The sequence below is a fragment of the Chelmon rostratus genome, chromosome 11, assembly GCF_017976325.1.
Source record: "Chelmon rostratus isolate fCheRos1 chromosome 11, fCheRos1.pri, whole genome shotgun sequence".
Lineage (NCBI taxonomy): Eukaryota > Metazoa > Chordata > Actinopteri > Chaetodontiformes > Chaetodontidae > Chelmon > Chelmon rostratus.
The window spans coordinates 5,990,218-6,006,970 of NC_055668.1; the positions used below are offsets into that span (position 1 = coordinate 5,990,218).

General features: G+C 45.0%; 3 protein-coding genes across 3 annotated transcripts in view; all 3 read left to right on the forward strand.

Moving 5' to 3' along the window:
- LOC121614158 (kinase non-catalytic C-lobe domain-containing protein 1) overlaps nucleotides 1-5,055 on the forward strand; it is a 35,685-nt gene extending 30,630 nt beyond the window's left edge. Inside the window, exons 28-31 of the mRNA XM_041947953.1 lie at nucleotides 948-1,070; nucleotides 1,449-1,508; nucleotides 1,958-2,115; nucleotides 4,431-5,055. Coding sequence (XP_041803887.1) covers nucleotides 948-1,070; nucleotides 1,449-1,508; nucleotides 1,958-2,115; nucleotides 4,431-4,659 — 570 coding nt within the window. The 3' untranslated portion in view covers nucleotides 4,660-5,055. The remainder of the gene's footprint in view (nucleotides 1-947; nucleotides 1,071-1,448; nucleotides 1,509-1,957; nucleotides 2,116-4,430) is intronic.
- A 6,641-nt stretch (nucleotides 5,056-11,696) lies between these two features.
- Nucleotides 11,697-12,644, forward strand: vox (ventral homeobox). Its single transcript, XM_041948053.1, has 3 exons — nucleotides 11,697-11,961; nucleotides 12,048-12,280; nucleotides 12,390-12,644. Exons 1-3 carry the CDS (start codon nucleotides 11,697-11,699, stop codon nucleotides 12,642-12,644), a joined length of 753 nt encoding a protein of 250 aa, XP_041803987.1.
- A 1,558-nt stretch (nucleotides 12,645-14,202) lies between these two features.
- Nucleotides 14,203-15,044, forward strand: vent (ventral expressed homeobox). The gene is made up of 3 exons (XM_041948054.1): nucleotides 14,203-14,335; nucleotides 14,432-14,631; nucleotides 14,793-15,044. The coding sequence occupies exons 1-3, from the start codon at nucleotides 14,203-14,205 to the stop codon at nucleotides 15,042-15,044; spliced, it is 585 nt and encodes a 194-aa protein (XP_041803988.1).
- Nucleotides 15,045-16,753: the final 1,709 nt, after the last annotated feature.

Here is a 16,753-nt window from a genome sequence, read left to right on the forward strand (position 1 = left end):
ACAGTCTGGGCTTTGATTTCTCATCGGATGTGGAGTCTCGTGTCAGTCACAGCCTTTCCCCGTGTGTGATTTCCGTTGCTTGTGCAGTGTCATGGTTGAATGGTTTACAGGCAGTTCGGAACAAGAACATATGGGTCAGAAACCCGAAACAGCTCTTTATTCAATGTTTTTTTTTTTAGAGGCTTCATAAGATGCTATTTGTTCCTTACAAAAAGCTGAGAAATGCAATGAAAATAAGTTCTTCTTTATCATTATTATAATTGTTATTATAGATGTTTTTTTTCCTACAGCTACTTCCTCACACTTTCACATACACACTCCATTCAAAGTTGAAAATCTTCAGCTTGTTTAGGACATCTGTGTATCCATTCAGATTTTTTGAAATACTTCATATTGACAGTTAAACTATTTACAGTGTACTTCCTCACTTACAGCTTCCACTTCACCTTAAATGTCAACTGCTTTCATTTTTTGCGTTTCAACTGCTTTCACCTCTTCCTCTTTAGATGACATTTCAACTGCTTTCATCTTCAACACTTCAACTGACAGTTCAACTACTTTCAGTTGTGTTATACAAGCTGACAGACAGTTCAACTGCTTACAGCTTAAACTTGACATGAACCTCAAAAGACACTCCAAGTGCTTTCAGGGCTTTAGCTTAAACCGCAACTCCCATTCAGCATCTCGGGTGCAATCAGCATTTAAAGACGTTTTAACCTGTTCATAAAGTTTGCGCCTGCGTCAGCATAACCAAGCACATTTGCACTGAACAGTGCACCAATGCACTGATAGCACCGACTGCACATTGTGTTTCTCTTATTTTTCCAGTGGACATCATTATGCAGCCTCCTGTAGTCCCGGGAAAAGCAGACTACTGTAGCATTTGCATTTTGCCTTGTTTAGCATTTTTTCTCATGTTTTTCATGACAAGCTCTCCTCTCTTGCAGACACAAGTTGCTTTGCTGACCAAGTATCTGTGGCTAGGCAAACACTGCTACGAATCAAGGAACTTTGCCACAGCCATGCAGGTCCTGGGGGGTCTGGAGAACGTGATTGTCAGGCAATTACCAGTAAGGCTGCATCTCATAAATTCCCCCTCACACAAATCCTGAGTTTCTGTAATAAGTCAGATGCCCTCAGGCTAAATGTTTTCTTCAGCTGTGATAGAATGACTTGGTTTTTAATTAGTCTGACAAATGATAAATTAGCATTAATGCATTCAAATAAGAGTCTGAGCATAGTGAAAGGCAATGTGGCTCATGAATATGAGTAATTTAAAAAAAAACTCTCAATTAAAAGACACCAGTGGTGAGAAAATATGAGACATTTCCATATTTCCATCTGAAGGCAGGTTGTATGCATTGACTCTCGTGTTGCATCGCTGCCAGGGTATAGTTACTCTTCATTTTGGACCTGCTAAATAAAACTTTCTCCTCTCTTGCCAACAGGCTTGGAAACATCTGTCTTCCAAGGTGTGTGAGATCCTGGAGGAGCTACGAGCTGTGCAGGTGTGTGTGTGTGTGTGTTTGAGCAAGCACACACGTCTGTTGTTTGTAACTGAAGGCTAGGCTGGTCACATATTGTGAAACTGGGCTGCAGGGCAAACAAATCAATAGAAAAACAGCTTCAAGCAACTCACCTGTGTGCTGAGGGCTTACAGCTGGCTCTGCTTCTCAAAGTTACCCTCTGAAGGACCTGATGCATCAAACATTATGCACCACTCCACCAACTTTGCTATTTAGCTGAAATTAAGAGAAACAATTTTATGCTCTCTTGGTTTTGAAATGCAAAGAAGCTAAATTTGGTAGAAATCCTTGAAGAGCCTTTCAATCATAGTACACCGCTACATTGGACATGCTTATTACTGCATCAGGCACCTGGGACTTTGGCTTAATTGGAATTTTTTTATAAATTTTCTATTCCAGCAAAAACTAATTTCTTTGCTCTCTCTCCTCAGGTGTTTCTGAAGAGTGACGACTTGTGTCTCATGAGGGGAGAACACGCGAAGAGGAGGCCCACCCTGCCGTCAGTGCACATCTTGGCCATGCACGTCCAGCAGCTGGAGATCGGAGCCTTCACGCTCACGACTGGAGCTTACAAGTGGACCAAGCTCAGGTGAGGGGAAATCAGGAGGACACTGCTCTTACCTTTTGTTTACCAAAGCTATTGCCAGCTTTGGTAAACAAAAGTACAACACAATTCCTCACAGCTGGGAACATGCCTGAATTTGAGGCAGATATTGGATCAGAAGACTATCTTTAGCACTGTTTCCAATAAGATTAGATAGAACTTTATTGATCCCGCGCTGGAGAAACAATAATAGCAAGAATAAAGAATGAAGTGTAGAAAAAACGATGTCATCTTCGACTGGCTGACTTTGTGGTGGAGCATCAGCTCAATGTTTCTATCATGAACATTTTCTCGAGCATTGGTGATGTTAACGTTAACGTTGTTTGCATTCTTACTGTGGTCCCTTCTGATCTGGCTGCTAACAAGACGGGTGTGTGCAGCATATGACTTTTACACAGACAGAGGGAAGAAGAATACAGCCGACTAATTCCTGATTCATGCATCAGATTCAAACAGCATTTCTCACATGATCAGTAAAACTACCTGATTATTGCTTAGTTGGTCTAGTTCGTGTCCACAGACTAGTTAGCCTAGTTATTACTTTCCAATTGTATATTAATAATTTATTCATTATTATTTCTATACTTAGTAACAGTGACATTTGATGACAGTTAATTAATTATTGGAATAACGAGTCCATTTCATGGAGAACTGGAATGATGTTGTTTGTATCTGGTTTATTGAACCTCATAAAGGTGTTTGACAGTATAAAAATGAGCCTTCCATCCAATAACATCCTATAATTAATGTCTATAAAACTGTCTGGGAAGAAAGCCTGTCATTCTCCTCCAGATGTGGCAGTCCTCAGCGCTGTATGTTGTGTTATGAAACTGGACAACTGGACTTCGCTTGTAATCTTTGCTTACGAGGTGATCACAACCATCACCTTTCCACCTGCAGGACTCAGAACAGGCCCGTTCCTGGTGCAGACAGGGAGTTCAAACAGAAGCATTTCCTCGTTGCTGAGAGAGATCGGGTGGATAGATGCCCTGCAAACAACAAAAAAACCCAGATGGGAAGTGCCCCCCTCCCTATCTCTAACACAGTGGTCCCCAACCTAGGGGTCATCTTGTTTTTTAGGGTGGAAGAAAACCTTTTTGAAAAATATGAACTAGCCCCGACGCTATATCTCAGCTTTTCAGTCATTTCTGTGAGGAAAACTAAATTAAATTGTTGCTTTTAGGGTTTACATTATTATTTCAGACACAAAGCAACATGGTGAGGGCACGGTGAGAGACCTGAACACCAGCTAAATTCATAAAGTCTTCACTCACTGCTAAACAGCCTTGACCTGAATTTAAAAAGTAGACAGTTAAGTTAAAAACTGAATTTGTCAAAAAAGAAGGCTGTACTGTATGTATGATTATTTTAAAAAACCCTAATATAGAGAATTGTATCAAAAGTTCCTATAAAAGTTGTAAAACTCATCTCTGATGCAATATTACAGGAAAAAAATCATTCAAATGGTTCATTTTACACAACTCCCTGCAGTTATTTTGTTTATCTGGGTTAATTGTACACTTTCTCAGCTGTTCGGTACTTGTTATTGTCATTTTTATGCATTGAATATAATTTGAACTATCTCTAAAATATATCACTTAGTCAGGGGTTGTCAGTTTCCTCAATGATAGAAATTGGGTCCCTTAGGATAAAAGGTTGGGAACGACTGCTCCAACATTACAGCCATGATTGGCACTAATTTTGCTTGGTTAGAGGTGTGATATTGATGAAATCTGCGTACAGCCAGTGAAATTAGCCTGATACCTGTCCCTGCAGTGACACCGTATATTAACAGTTAGTGTCATTTACCGATAATTAGCTCTCTCTCCACATCCCAAGAATTCATCTACCACAAAGTCGGCCAACTCGCTATGAGGACGCATTTTCCTGTGTCCTTCTCCTTCACTCCAATATGTCTGACCAGATGCTGGGGTCACAGCAAGTGGCGGTTGGATGGTAATGGCACAGCTGTTGAATTTGGGTTGTTGGTAGGGGTGCCAGTGTTGCACCAGATGGCGCCCGTGGGATGGGGTTTGATTGGAAAAGAGGTTTCGGGCCAGATGCTGAGAGGCGGCCGGCTGTATCCAGATGTTGGGGTCAAGAGATCTAGCAGAGAAAGGCAGAGACACAGCTGGTTACTGCGGACCCAGAGTTATCCCCACTCTTTCCAAATTAGGTCACAGACAGAGCTGATGATAATGCTGAGAGGAAAACTCATCAGTTCTTTTCATGTTTTCACTTTTCCTTTTGTTCTGTATTTCAATTTCATGTTGCTCTCATCCATCCGTACTTGGCTCAAGGAGCATAGCAAAGGTTGTGAGTCAGGTCCACGCCTTCCAGGAGGCTATATGCCCCTACAGCCCTGATCGGAAGATGCAGGCCTACCTTCGGCGCCGCATCGCCCGGCTCGCCACCTCTGACATCCACCTCTTGGCCGCCGACAACGATGCCAACTTCCAGCAGTCGAGCGAGCGACAAACACGGCGGATCCAGGACACGCTGAGGAGGGTTAAGGCCACTTTCCAGTGAGCTGTGGCGCAGTCACATCTCACTGCCCAGAGCCAGAAGCGACCACCAGGTCAGCGCCCCGTGTCCGAACCCAGACTGAGAGTCCATGCTCGTGCCACGACCCTCAGATGCCTCTGCTGTAGTGGCAGCAGAGCCTTGTGGACTGGAAAACTTTTATTCTGCTCTTACATGTTCACTCTTTGTTGAAGGGGCCCTTTACCTTTAGTCAATAATGTCGGTTTAGACTTTCGGCAAAACTTTATTTAAAACTCACACCCTTACGTTGACACAGGTTTTGCAGTTGATCACATGTAGTTTCCCCTCACAAATCTGTACTGTTTTGATAATGGCCTTTCTCTCCCATAAAGAGAAGGAAAAGGATTCTTCTTCGGCTCATGTGCTTACTGACATTTTTAATCAGAACTTGTGAATTGACCTGTTATTCAGCTGTTAAAGCCTGTGTATAATCATACGTGGGCTGAACATGGCAGCAGTGTAGAATGCATCTTCAACATCAAGGCTGGGTTACCCACATGGCTAAGTAGGCATCTGCACCATGGCCCGAGAGCCCCAGTGGCCCCCAAAAGGCCACAGGTTCACTGTCCAGCAAAGTGGCAATACAACCTGACTCAAAAGTTTGGTCAACAGAATGCTAATATTTGCTGATCCTTTTTGCCATATACTCAATTGGAAACATTACAAAGACATTATATTTAATGTTTGACCTCATCATCTTTTTTGTAAATATCTGATTATTCTGAATTTGATGCAGCAACACGCTTCAAACAAGTTTGTTCAGGAGCAACAAAAGACTGGGAAAGTTGTGGAACGCTCCAAAAACACCTGTTTGGAACATACCACAGGTAAACAGGTTGATTGGTAACAGGTGATAGTATCATGATATCTTAAATGTATATTATGAAGGCTCAGTCGTTCACAAGTGAGGATGGAGCGAGGTTGTTACTGCATGGCCTCGGGAATATTTCGAAATATCAGCAAACACATTTTGTTTGCAAGTGATAGCGTTCTGTTTTTATTTACGTTTTTAACAGCGTCCCAACTATTTTGGAATCGGTTGCATGATCAATTGTAATTTTGGGAACATGCGTCACTAAAACACTATCAGCTGTGGAGTCCTGCTTTGTAGCCTTGCTACCAGCATGGCTCTAAGTGGCAATGCCAGTTTGTCAGTTGGTCATTCCGGGACTTCAGTCCAGACTGAAATATCTTAGTGTCTCCAACTATTACATGGATTGCCATGAAATTTTGTTCAAATATTCATGGTTCCCATAAGATGAATCCTATTGACTTTGATGATCCCCTGACATGCTCTCTAGTGCCACCATGAGGTTTTTCAGTGAAATGTCTCAAAACCATTTGGATGAATTGCCCTGTAGGTTGTATCAGATAATCATGCCTCACTCAGCCTGAATTGTAAGAACTGTTGTGAACCTTAATCACGAGACACAGTGAAAGACATTCACGGTGCTGCACTCGTTGTTCACACACAAAGGGACACAATTAGTTTTGTACTTGTGTAAAGATCCATGTTTAAGACCCTCACAATTTCAGCTGATCCTGTGCTTGAATGGTGCATATTCCTTAATCAGATTATAATTCTAATCAGCAGAGGAATACTGTGCACACTGCACATGACTGGGATGGAATTTGGTATGTAATACCTTCGGGGGTTGATCCAGCCATGTCAAACATTCAAACAACATCCATCCGATGCTGCTGAAGAGTGTTTGGCTTGTAGGAGATGACACAAAGTAACGCACAATGTATTAAATTGACTGAACCTTTTATTGATCATATATTTGCTGAACCTACAACATGTAGTTTCTGTTTGTTTACCAATTAGGAGTTCATCAAATGAGATTTATATGACTAGATTGGTAAACTAATTTCCAAAATCAATCCAATTTAAACAGCACAATGTGAAATGATTGCATTTATTATCAATAGTATGGCATGAAGGGCCAAAGCTCGACAAGCGTATTGTCATGACAATACCTTACCATCACGCAGAAAATAATAAAACATAATGGGATGTCAGTGTGCAAAATGTAATTTGAGGGATGATGTTCAGTCGTTGTCTATTTTTCTATTTTCCTGCCCGCTCTCTCTCCTCTATGGTCTTCTGCCGTGAAACACACCGTGGAGATGGAATGTGACGTGCTATGAAGATCTGCTTAATTTAGCCAAATAAATGAGGTTTTATAAGCCCTGTCTTGCCAAAGCGTATTCTTGTCAGACAATATCCGTGACAGACTGGCTGCGTGGCAGGTTACAGCACTGCTACATCTGTCGGGGATGTGGAGCGTGGTGGCAGGAGCTGAGGCTGGTCCTCCTCCTTTCGGGATTTAATGATAATGGCTTCATAGTGAAATTAGTGAGCTTTCTGTCATTTCCTCCTCTTAATTACCACCGGACGATTTGCTGTGGTAGAATGGCTGCATTGTATTTTAAGCCAGTGCACAAAACCTGAGCATGTGGTCACTTCATCACTTTGTCATAATATTTGAATATATGCATCATCCAGGCAAATGTAACCCTTGTATTTTGTTGACATTAGCATGACTTCCTCAGTGTTTGGGGCTCTGCTGACTCTGCAGGTATATGTGTAAAAATGCTACTAATGACTACAAAATGTTTTTCCCTTCAAATACTTCAGATTAGTATTTGATTAGTAGCAGATTAGTTTACTTCAGAATATTGCAGATTAGCCACAATAGGGGATACTGGTGTGAGTTGGTTCACATGCATTCCAACTCAGGATGTTGTGGAAACAGTGAGACAGCAGTTGTTACAAGACAACACTTTGCGGAACAGAACTACTGTACTCTTAACCCGGAGCAAATATGCCATTTACTGGAACTCTGCCTAAAAACCACCTATTTTCAATTTAGGGGAAGGTTTTACAGGCAAAAACATGGGTGTGCAATGGGCTCACCAGTATCCCCCATTGTGGCTAATCTGTACATGGAGAACATGGAAAGAACGGCTCTGAACTCTTTCAAAGGAACAACACCAAGTCATTGGTATAGATATGTGGATGACACATGGGTTAAAATCCAAAACCAAGAAGTGCAAGCCTTCACCGAGCACATTAACTCAGTGGACAAGAACATCAAATTCACTCGAGAGGATGTCAAGGGCATGAGTTTGCCTTTTTTGGACTGTGATGTCCACATTGGAGAGAACAGGCGCCTCCAGATTGGGGTTTACAGAAAACCCACTCACACAGACCAGTACGTCCTTTTTGACTCACATCACCCACTGGAACACAAACTAGGTGTTATCAGAACTCTCCAACACAGAGCTGATAATGTTCCAACCAGCCAACAGGCCAGAGACAAGGAACACAAACACCTGAGGGGGGGGCCTCAAAACCTGTGGTTATCCCAGCTGGTCCTTTGTGGAAAGTTCAGCTGCTTCCAGAAAGAACAGGGTGACAGAGGAGGAAAAGAGGGACAGAGGGCATAACATCGTCATTCCATATGTGTCTGGTGTATCAGAGAAACTCAGGTGAATCTTCAACAAACACAACATCCCGGTACATTTCAAACCTGGGAACACTGTCAGACAAAGGCTGGTGCACCCCAAAGACCGGACACCTCACACTCAGAAGAACAATCTGGTGTATGCAGTCCAGTGCAGTGAGGAATGCACAGACTTGACAACAATGGGACACTAACGAGGCAAACGAATGTCGTTGACACCCAAGGGTTGCACCCTACCCCGCCTTAATGGGGGGATCGTTTGCCTCACAATAGAGTGATACCATCCTTGGTTTTGGGGGTTGGCCTCACTCAGGGGAAAAATACTTGAACCTAACACCACTGCATTGGACTAGAGCTGTCCTATCTAGTCTGGTTGCGCATGAACTGATGAAGCCTGCTCGGATGAGAGGCGAAGCGTCTTCTAAGACAAACTGACAAGGTCCAGTTGCGAATGATTGAATTCCCTAAAGCTCACTTTTCTTCTTCCCTTCTCGCCTTATTAAAACCCTTTCCTTTGCCTCAACCAGGGTTGGCACATTTGATGATGACTAAATATGGAAACATGACAATACAGCATTGTTATTACACCAACTCAGAAAATATTTCATGTTTTGTATGTCATACGGGCAATGCAAGAGCAGTTTTTTGTAATAGTCATTTACAGACTAAGAAATGTACAATATTGTCTCATACATAGTGGCATTTGGTAATTTGGGGATCCATTAATCAGACAGCTCATGAACAAACTGTTATAAAGCTACAGTAACATCAGATAGATGTATTAGTGATTTGGGAGGAGGTGGTGCTGCCTGAGCAGTATGGCAACTACACAGTTATATGAAAAATCCATGAAAAGTCATGAAGTAGCAAAGTGATGAAACAATTTGAATCAAGTTCTTGAGCTCAGGGCCCACAGCAGTGGTGAGCTGTAACCATGCACATTTACTCTACCTCACTTCAGTGTTTTCACTTCATGCGACTTTATTCCTCTATTTCATTACATTTGGGATGGGGATGTTTCACTGTTTAGTCCACAGGATTTTGCAGATTTTACAGCCAGAACCCGTACTCATGTCATAAAAGATAGACTGGAATAGATCACTCCATCCAGCAGCACGTCAGGCACTGTGCTCTGCATCACATCGACCTGCTGCAACATTAAAACGCTGCTCACACTTTTAATGCACCTGTGATATTATCCAAAACAATGCTGACAGAGGACATTCACTCCCCACTGAGGAAAGCTCTGTAAACTTATACTTGATGTAGGACTTCACTTGTAATCGAGTATTTTTACAGTGTGGTATTGCTACTTTTACTTAAGTAAAGGACTGACTTCTTCCACCACTAACGTGTGATTTCCAGGACATGAATAACCTGAAAAGGCTCACAAGGAAACACTAGAAACCCCAAAATGAGTTGATTTTATTCACCGTGGGAGATATGAAGGATGCCTGATGGTTATGTCATTCTCAAACGGCACAAAAAGCACCGATTAGACTGCTCTCTTTATCCGGGCTCTGATGTCCCAGTAAATTAGAATACAGTCACTTGTTGCAGGCTGTCCTCTGCCTCAGACAGAGGCCCATGCAGGCATGAGCGGAGGAAATAGGCGCAGTGTGAAGGCGACGTCCCGGGCGCTTTTTTATTGTTATCTAACGCGATCAGGGCGCATCTTCAAAGCCTCAGAGATAAAGAAGCCGCAGAGGGCTGAGGGGACTCCTGCCACGGCAGCGACAGGTCACCGATGAAAGAGACAACCAGGACCAGCCTCTTATCTGCTTTGTCATGTGACTAAACGATCAGTTTTGTGGCGTTGTGCCGGAGCGGCTGCGCGCCGCGGTCTCTCGGAGGAGATCCCCGGTGGAAAGACGCCAGTCGGTGTGTTTGACTCCCAGCAGACACGATGCGTTAACAGCTCCCTCATTTCTCCTCTTTCATACCTGTTCACCTTTTATGTGACGCGTAGGTGCAGCCACCGGCATGTGAAGCAGCCCAGTGAGGGATTACCTCACGGCTGTGTGGGCTTGTTTGCGCTCACCCGGCATCCTCGCAGCTTGTTTTGGCATATTTACATTTGAACGGGCCGACAATCAGCCGTAATTGTGTTGCTACTGTAATACTTTTGATCTGTAATGTATGCCAAAGATGCTGGCGCCGGCACTCACCAGGCTATCAAAGGCATGTCAACACACAAGCTCACCTGTGTGTCCCCATCAGGTGAGATGTGTTCAGTTCTGGGAGGCCATGAATCGAGTGGGACTGCTGTGTGAATGTCTTACAGCTCAGTCTTGTATCTCACTACAGTTCATGCTCGTTCATACCGACTTTTAATAGATTTGAACATTTGGAGCTGCTCCTTAAATACTAAATATTCACACCATTTACTCTAAAAACTGTAAAAAAAAAAAAAAAAATACGCAACCACCAGTCCTGCATTCCAGATCTCCAAAATAAAAGTACACAAGTATTAGCAGCAAGAATAAAGAGGAAAATATAATATAGAAAATAAGATAATAGAAATGCAGTCAGGATTACTCAGAGCCCAGAGTGACGCCTCACAACGCCTCATTAATAATATTATTTCAGCTACTCATTACATCAGGGAGGATACAACCATGAACTAGTTAAAGACTAATCAATCACCAGCTAATCATTTCAGCTGTATATGCTGCTTTATAGTTCAATCTAGAACAGCGCATCGTTCATAATGTTCACATGTTTGTAAAACCGTAATTAGTAAAGTAAGTAGTGACTAAAACTGTCAGATAAATGTAGTGGAGTAAAAAATTGAATATTTTGGAGTAGAAGTAGAAAGCGGTATGAAGAGAAAAGACAAATACTTGAACCTAAGATTGGTTTCTAAGTACAGTATGTGAGTAAATGTTGCATTCATGTTCTCTGTATTTTTGAATTTCGTCTGTAGTAAAGCACCATTTTTCATAAACTGGTCATTTTTGTGTGGAAATTTCAATCTGATAAGTAACTAATAATTGAAGTTGTGAAAAAAAATATATAGTGGGATACAATTTCAGCTCCTGTAATGTAACAAAGTAAAGGTATAAAATAGCATAAAATGGAAATACTCGTGCTCTCAATCGGACATCTCCAGGCCTATGTTGACCTATTCTTAACTGTACTGGGAAACTTTTATTGTTAAAAACGAGAAAGGTAAGTGAGCCAGTCTAATTGGACGTGTTGACACATTTCCTCCTGTATGCAGCAGCAACATGAAAGTCTCCACCTCTGCAAGAGATGCAGCTGTTTCTGCTGGGCCCCCAGTTTCAGTCGGGGTGGACAAATGTATGAGCTCAGGAGGGTTCTCACAGACTCGGCGGCGCCAGGTCTTCACACACTCACAGGATATGTAAAGACTTCAATAACGAGCCATTAACCCCTAATCATCGGGATCGATCAGGCGTTAACAAGGGCCTCTACATATGCAAATTGGAGGGCCAGGGCCCTATAAAAGCCGAGCCTGGACGGGCCATGCTACCACACACTCCCTCAGACATTTGGTGGATTTACAGGTCACTGAGCAGCGCTGTGAACATGGTGAAATACTTTTCTGTGGACTGGCTGGCCCAGAGCCATCACAACACCGCGCCGACTGAGGAGCACGGAGCTGGCATGGACATCGCGCCGACCTGCAGACCCCACATCCCCTGCATGGTGCAGCCGCGCCGGCCGGCTTTTGGCAAGTGTTACCTGCAGCCAAAACCCAAAGCATCAAAGCCCGTTGAACACATGGAGAGCAGCGGGCAGCGGGACTCCAGCCTGTGCTCACCTCTGCATCCAACAAGCTGCGCCTCACCAAGTAAGTAGCCCGAGGCTCCTAACTTTAAACCAGCATTTCAGTTTTGACGCGCACGCAGTGTTGGTAACCGCAGCTTCCTTCTTCAGTTTCAGAAATCAGCGGATATTCCTCCGGGTACGAGAGCGAGGCGGCTTCCTCTGAGTGCCTCTCCGTGGATGACGGAAGCGAGCCGAAGAAAGACGGAGCGCAGCGCCGTGTGCGCACCATGTTCACCCCGGAGCAGATCAGCAAGCTGGAGAAGATCTTCAACAAGCACAAATACCTGGACTCTGGAGAGAGAGTGAAGACGGCGCAGAAGCTCGGCCTCACAGAAACTCAGGTAGGACGAGACCCCTCAACGCAAGCGCAGCACTGTTTGATCAACATGTAATGGCTGAGTCTGCATACTGCGTCGTTCCAACGCTAACTTTACTGTTTCCGTCTCTCAGGTGAGGACCTGGTTCCAGAACAGGAGGATGAAGCTGAAGCGGGAGGTGCAGGACTGCCTCGCTCCCCAAGTCCCACCGGTGATGTTCCATCCTCTGCCCCCGGTCCAGTACCGCAGCATGGGCGGACAGCTGGCCCCCTACCCCGCCGCCGGCCCGGCCTTTTACCCATTCCCCGTCCCGCAGCTGCTCCTCCAGCAGCAGATGCCCCCTCGCCACCCTCCTCATGGCATGATCCACGGCTCATATTTCTACTGAAGAACTGTCAGCTTTTCCCACTGAAACACTTAGAGACCAAAGAAGTGCAATATAGAGACGTTACATCGATGTACGAGTTTTATTATATTTTGTTAGAAAAATGTATATAATTTATGCAGAAAAGTTTTATTAAAGTTTTATTTATCATTGAATAAAATGTATCTTCTAGGCTGAAACACTGGACTCTTCATTTTCACTTTGCACACATCACATCGCCGCCAGATGCGCGCCTGGCAACCATGGTGCCAACAGTGTGTCTCGAAGATAAAGATGATGATATTATCTTTATTGCGGGATTAGTTCAATGCACCGATCATCCCACCTTTCATCTGAAGGCTGGAGGAAAGAACTGATAAAGACAGGAGTTGGCCATTAAAGCTTTGATTCTGTCGGCCAGATCCCAGTCAGAACAGACACATCAACAAGTCATACTAAATGAAATCACTGGGGGATGATGCGTTGTGTGTACAATCATAACAGGGGGGGGGGGGGGGGGGCTCATACAGACGGGTTTTTGCCTCTACTTGTCAGCAAAGACTGACCACATGCTCCGCTTTCATATGCGCCGTTTGTCCCGATCCCTGCACTTCAAACGCCAGCTAACAGGGAGATCATGGTCAACAATTAGTCCGAATTAAGCCGCTCATTGATGAGTTTACACTTCCAGCGGGAGCCCCCCTGGCCTGGCTCCAGAGAGTCTGGGGTTTTGTGTGGCCAACTGATCTGACCTGTGGTTTGAAGTCTGATTGTGTGATGAGATTTGGAGATAGCAAACTTGATCCACAACTCCTTCAAGATCATTAGAGGTTAATATGCGCAAGTTGAAGATCCTGTATTTGCAATTAAATAAAAATACAGCTTATACAGGTGCAGGGAGATAATCGATTCAGCTCACATAACTTTGCTTTAAATTCTTTACTCTCAGTCCTACAGATTAGCTGTTGCATGAGGTTTGAAGATGCCCAGAGGCCCTTCAGCAAATGTCTCATTCGAGTGAGTCAACAAAGATCAAACGCGGCTTTCTCGCTTTCTGGCCGCGGTCACACCCACCCGATCCCCCCCATAACAAAGGCTTTATCACCGGGTCGCTTGATGCTCAGCTGGGCGCTCTGTCTGCAACAGCAAAGCTCGATCGCGGATCTGGCAGCCGTTTTAATTGCAATTTAATTTGCTATTTCTCCATGTTATGGGACACGGAATACTTTCACATTTATGTGGCCGAAAGCCCAGTAGGAGATAGATCCTGCTAGAAATATAGTTCATTCATCTGACAGAATCCAGGAGCGGATGTGGTCCTGAATCACTTCATGCAGAGATCATTTAGTCTGAGATGCCAGGTAACTGATACTCAGACTCACTGGCGCCAGAGCATCACAGCCAGCCGTGGACGTGAGAAAAACCGCAGCCCGGCCTCTATTAAGCTCAATTACAGCGACCATCAAGCTTCTATCGTTCCGCTGAGATCTCTTTGCATATGCAAATGAAGACGCGCGACCGTCCTATAACAGCAGCAAAGAGTCAGCTACACAGAGACCGTGAGATCACAGATGAGTGCAGGATGGCAAACTTCTCCGTTGAATGGCTCTCCAAAAGCTATTACGAGGAGATGACCCCTCGTTCAAAAGTTCATAGAGAAATGGAGGAATTTACAAAAGCACCAGGGAGCCAGTGCTCTCCGACGTCGCCAAACAGTAAGTTCACTGATCAGCTTTGTCTCAGGGTCAACAGCCCGTCGTGCAGGTGTTCATTGTGAGTTTATGAAAGAAACGCTCGGCTCTTCCCTCCAGGCAGCTGCGGTGACACTTCGGGGTCTGAGAGCGAGGTGGGAGATGACAGCGAGGGGGAAGCCACCCAGCAACGGCGGATGAGGACCAAGTTCACCTCCGAGCAGATCAGCAAGCTGGAGCGAACTTTCAGCAAGCACAAATACCTGGGAGCCCTGCAGAGGAGGACGATGGCCGAGAAGCTGAACCTCTCCGAAACTCAGGTGAGTCCCCAGGCCTCCAGTGACAAAGTGAGGAACAGCTGATTTTCACTGGTTTGGCTTCAGCAGCCCCTTTTATGCTTGTGCGTTTTTATGTGAAACAGCTGTGAAGCGCAGCGTGGGCTCCTGGTGCGGGTCAGTAAACGCTGCCTTGTGCTTCCCAGGTGAAAACGTGGTTCCAGAACAGGCGGATGAGGCTGAAGCGGGAGGTCCAGGATCTGCGTCCTGACTTCCTGTCGGTCCCGGCCGCTCTGCTGCCGCCTCTGCTGTTTCAGCACCCGGTCCTGAGCGGACAGCTCCCCGCGATCAGCAGCGGCCTCCACCCGCAGCTGCAGCCGCCCCGCGGGGCGGCCCTGCCCGCCACTCTGCACCAGCACGGCCCCCACCCTGTCATCATGCCCCCACACTTCTACTGACCATCTTCCCCTGAAAAATGCTCGTCTAGAATCTAGATTTTCCCACTGCTCTCTCTAAAAGAGGGGATTAAAAGTTGTGAATGTGACATGTCTGAAGCACTACAGCTGGCCTGTTTATTGATGTGTGATTGAAATAATGTATTTGCTATTGTTTGTAATGCATTTTCTATGTTTTGTGTCATAAATAAAACAGAATGAAAGAAAGCAAGCGGAAGCGTCACTTTTTTGTCTTTAGGTCAAAATTGATAGGACATTATTTTCTCTCATCTTTGAAACTGCCGCAGAAATCGCGCACTTTAAAATCGAAGATTTGATTTTATCCATCTGCAAGAACTAATATGAGAAGTGAGTGAAAACAGTGAGCTCTGCAGGTGAACGGCGAGGCCGCATCACCTTCAGTCAGGAGATCCAGCGTGCTGCCATCTGTTATGATGGAACAAACGGCGCGCCCCCCACCCCCCTCTGTTTCTCAAAGCGGCCATGAGAGAGCACACACAGGCGAGTGATCAGCTCTCTCACACTCGGGTCGCTTATTTGTGAGAATAACAGGCACGTAGAAGGGGCCGCCCGGGCCCCGACGCGCCTGGCGCTCCAAAGATCCTCCCTCCGCCCGCTGCAGGCAAATATTTTCATTTGGCGTCCGGTGGCGTGGCTCCAGGCTGTGATCGCTCTCCGCTCCTTGTAGATTTGCATCTTCAAAGGGACATCAAAGCGGAGGTAACTGCTAGATCATTGAGATCCATTGAGCTCTATTGTCTCAAGATTGAACAATTCGCACTCACTCGAGAGACGCGGAGGAGCGGCGCCCTCCAGTCTGCCCAGGGTGTATATTGCCTCACGTTAAAGTCATTAGGTGGCACCAGCTAAAGAGGCGGCTGATTGAGTCACTCTGTCATAAAGCGGCTATCTGTTCACTTATGATCTGCAGTTCGGATTCAGAGTAGGAAATCCCTGCTGGTGGAGTGATTACATTCACCGCAGGTTATCAGACGCTGACATGTGCTGCTGTGTCATTCAGATCTGAGCCCCGTTGGCAGGCTTGTACGTTCTGCAGCCACACACCTGATTCAAAGGTGGTTTGAGGTCACTCAGTAAGGCCCTCTCTGCATGTCCAAGCACCTCCTAAAGAAAATACTAACGCCTCCCAGCAGGAGGCACAATTATCAAAGGAGACGATTAGAACTCCATGCATCAGTAACTCGTATAATGAGATGAACATTATTCATTTAAAGGCTTACTGGACCATATATCCATTTATTGCTGCGCCTCTATACAAACTACCAGACAGTGCAAGGCCACCGTCTGCAGCATTAGCTGGGTTTTGTTCCCAGCACTAATGGCAACATGAGCATCAATAAATGATCCATTGTGAGAGGGCAAAGAATCGGTGGCTTGAATGACAATGAGTGTTTCACTGATCCTTTTGAATCAGGTGAGTGGCCAGGTGAAGAGGTGCTAACAGTACCACTAAAGCTGCAGCTGGATGGCAGCAGACAGACTGGAGCCAGGGCTGGATGATGGGAGGAGGCCAAAGGTTGTTTACAAGTTCAGTGAGAGAGAGCTGCTAATGAGGCCTCCAACAGCAACTGATGGTTGTGCTGATGGAATAATTACATTGTATGTATCTGCATGTAGAATCTGTGTTTGGATTCTGAGAATCAAGATCAATCAAGTAAATGTGTGATTAATTATGAAAATGATCAGTGGTG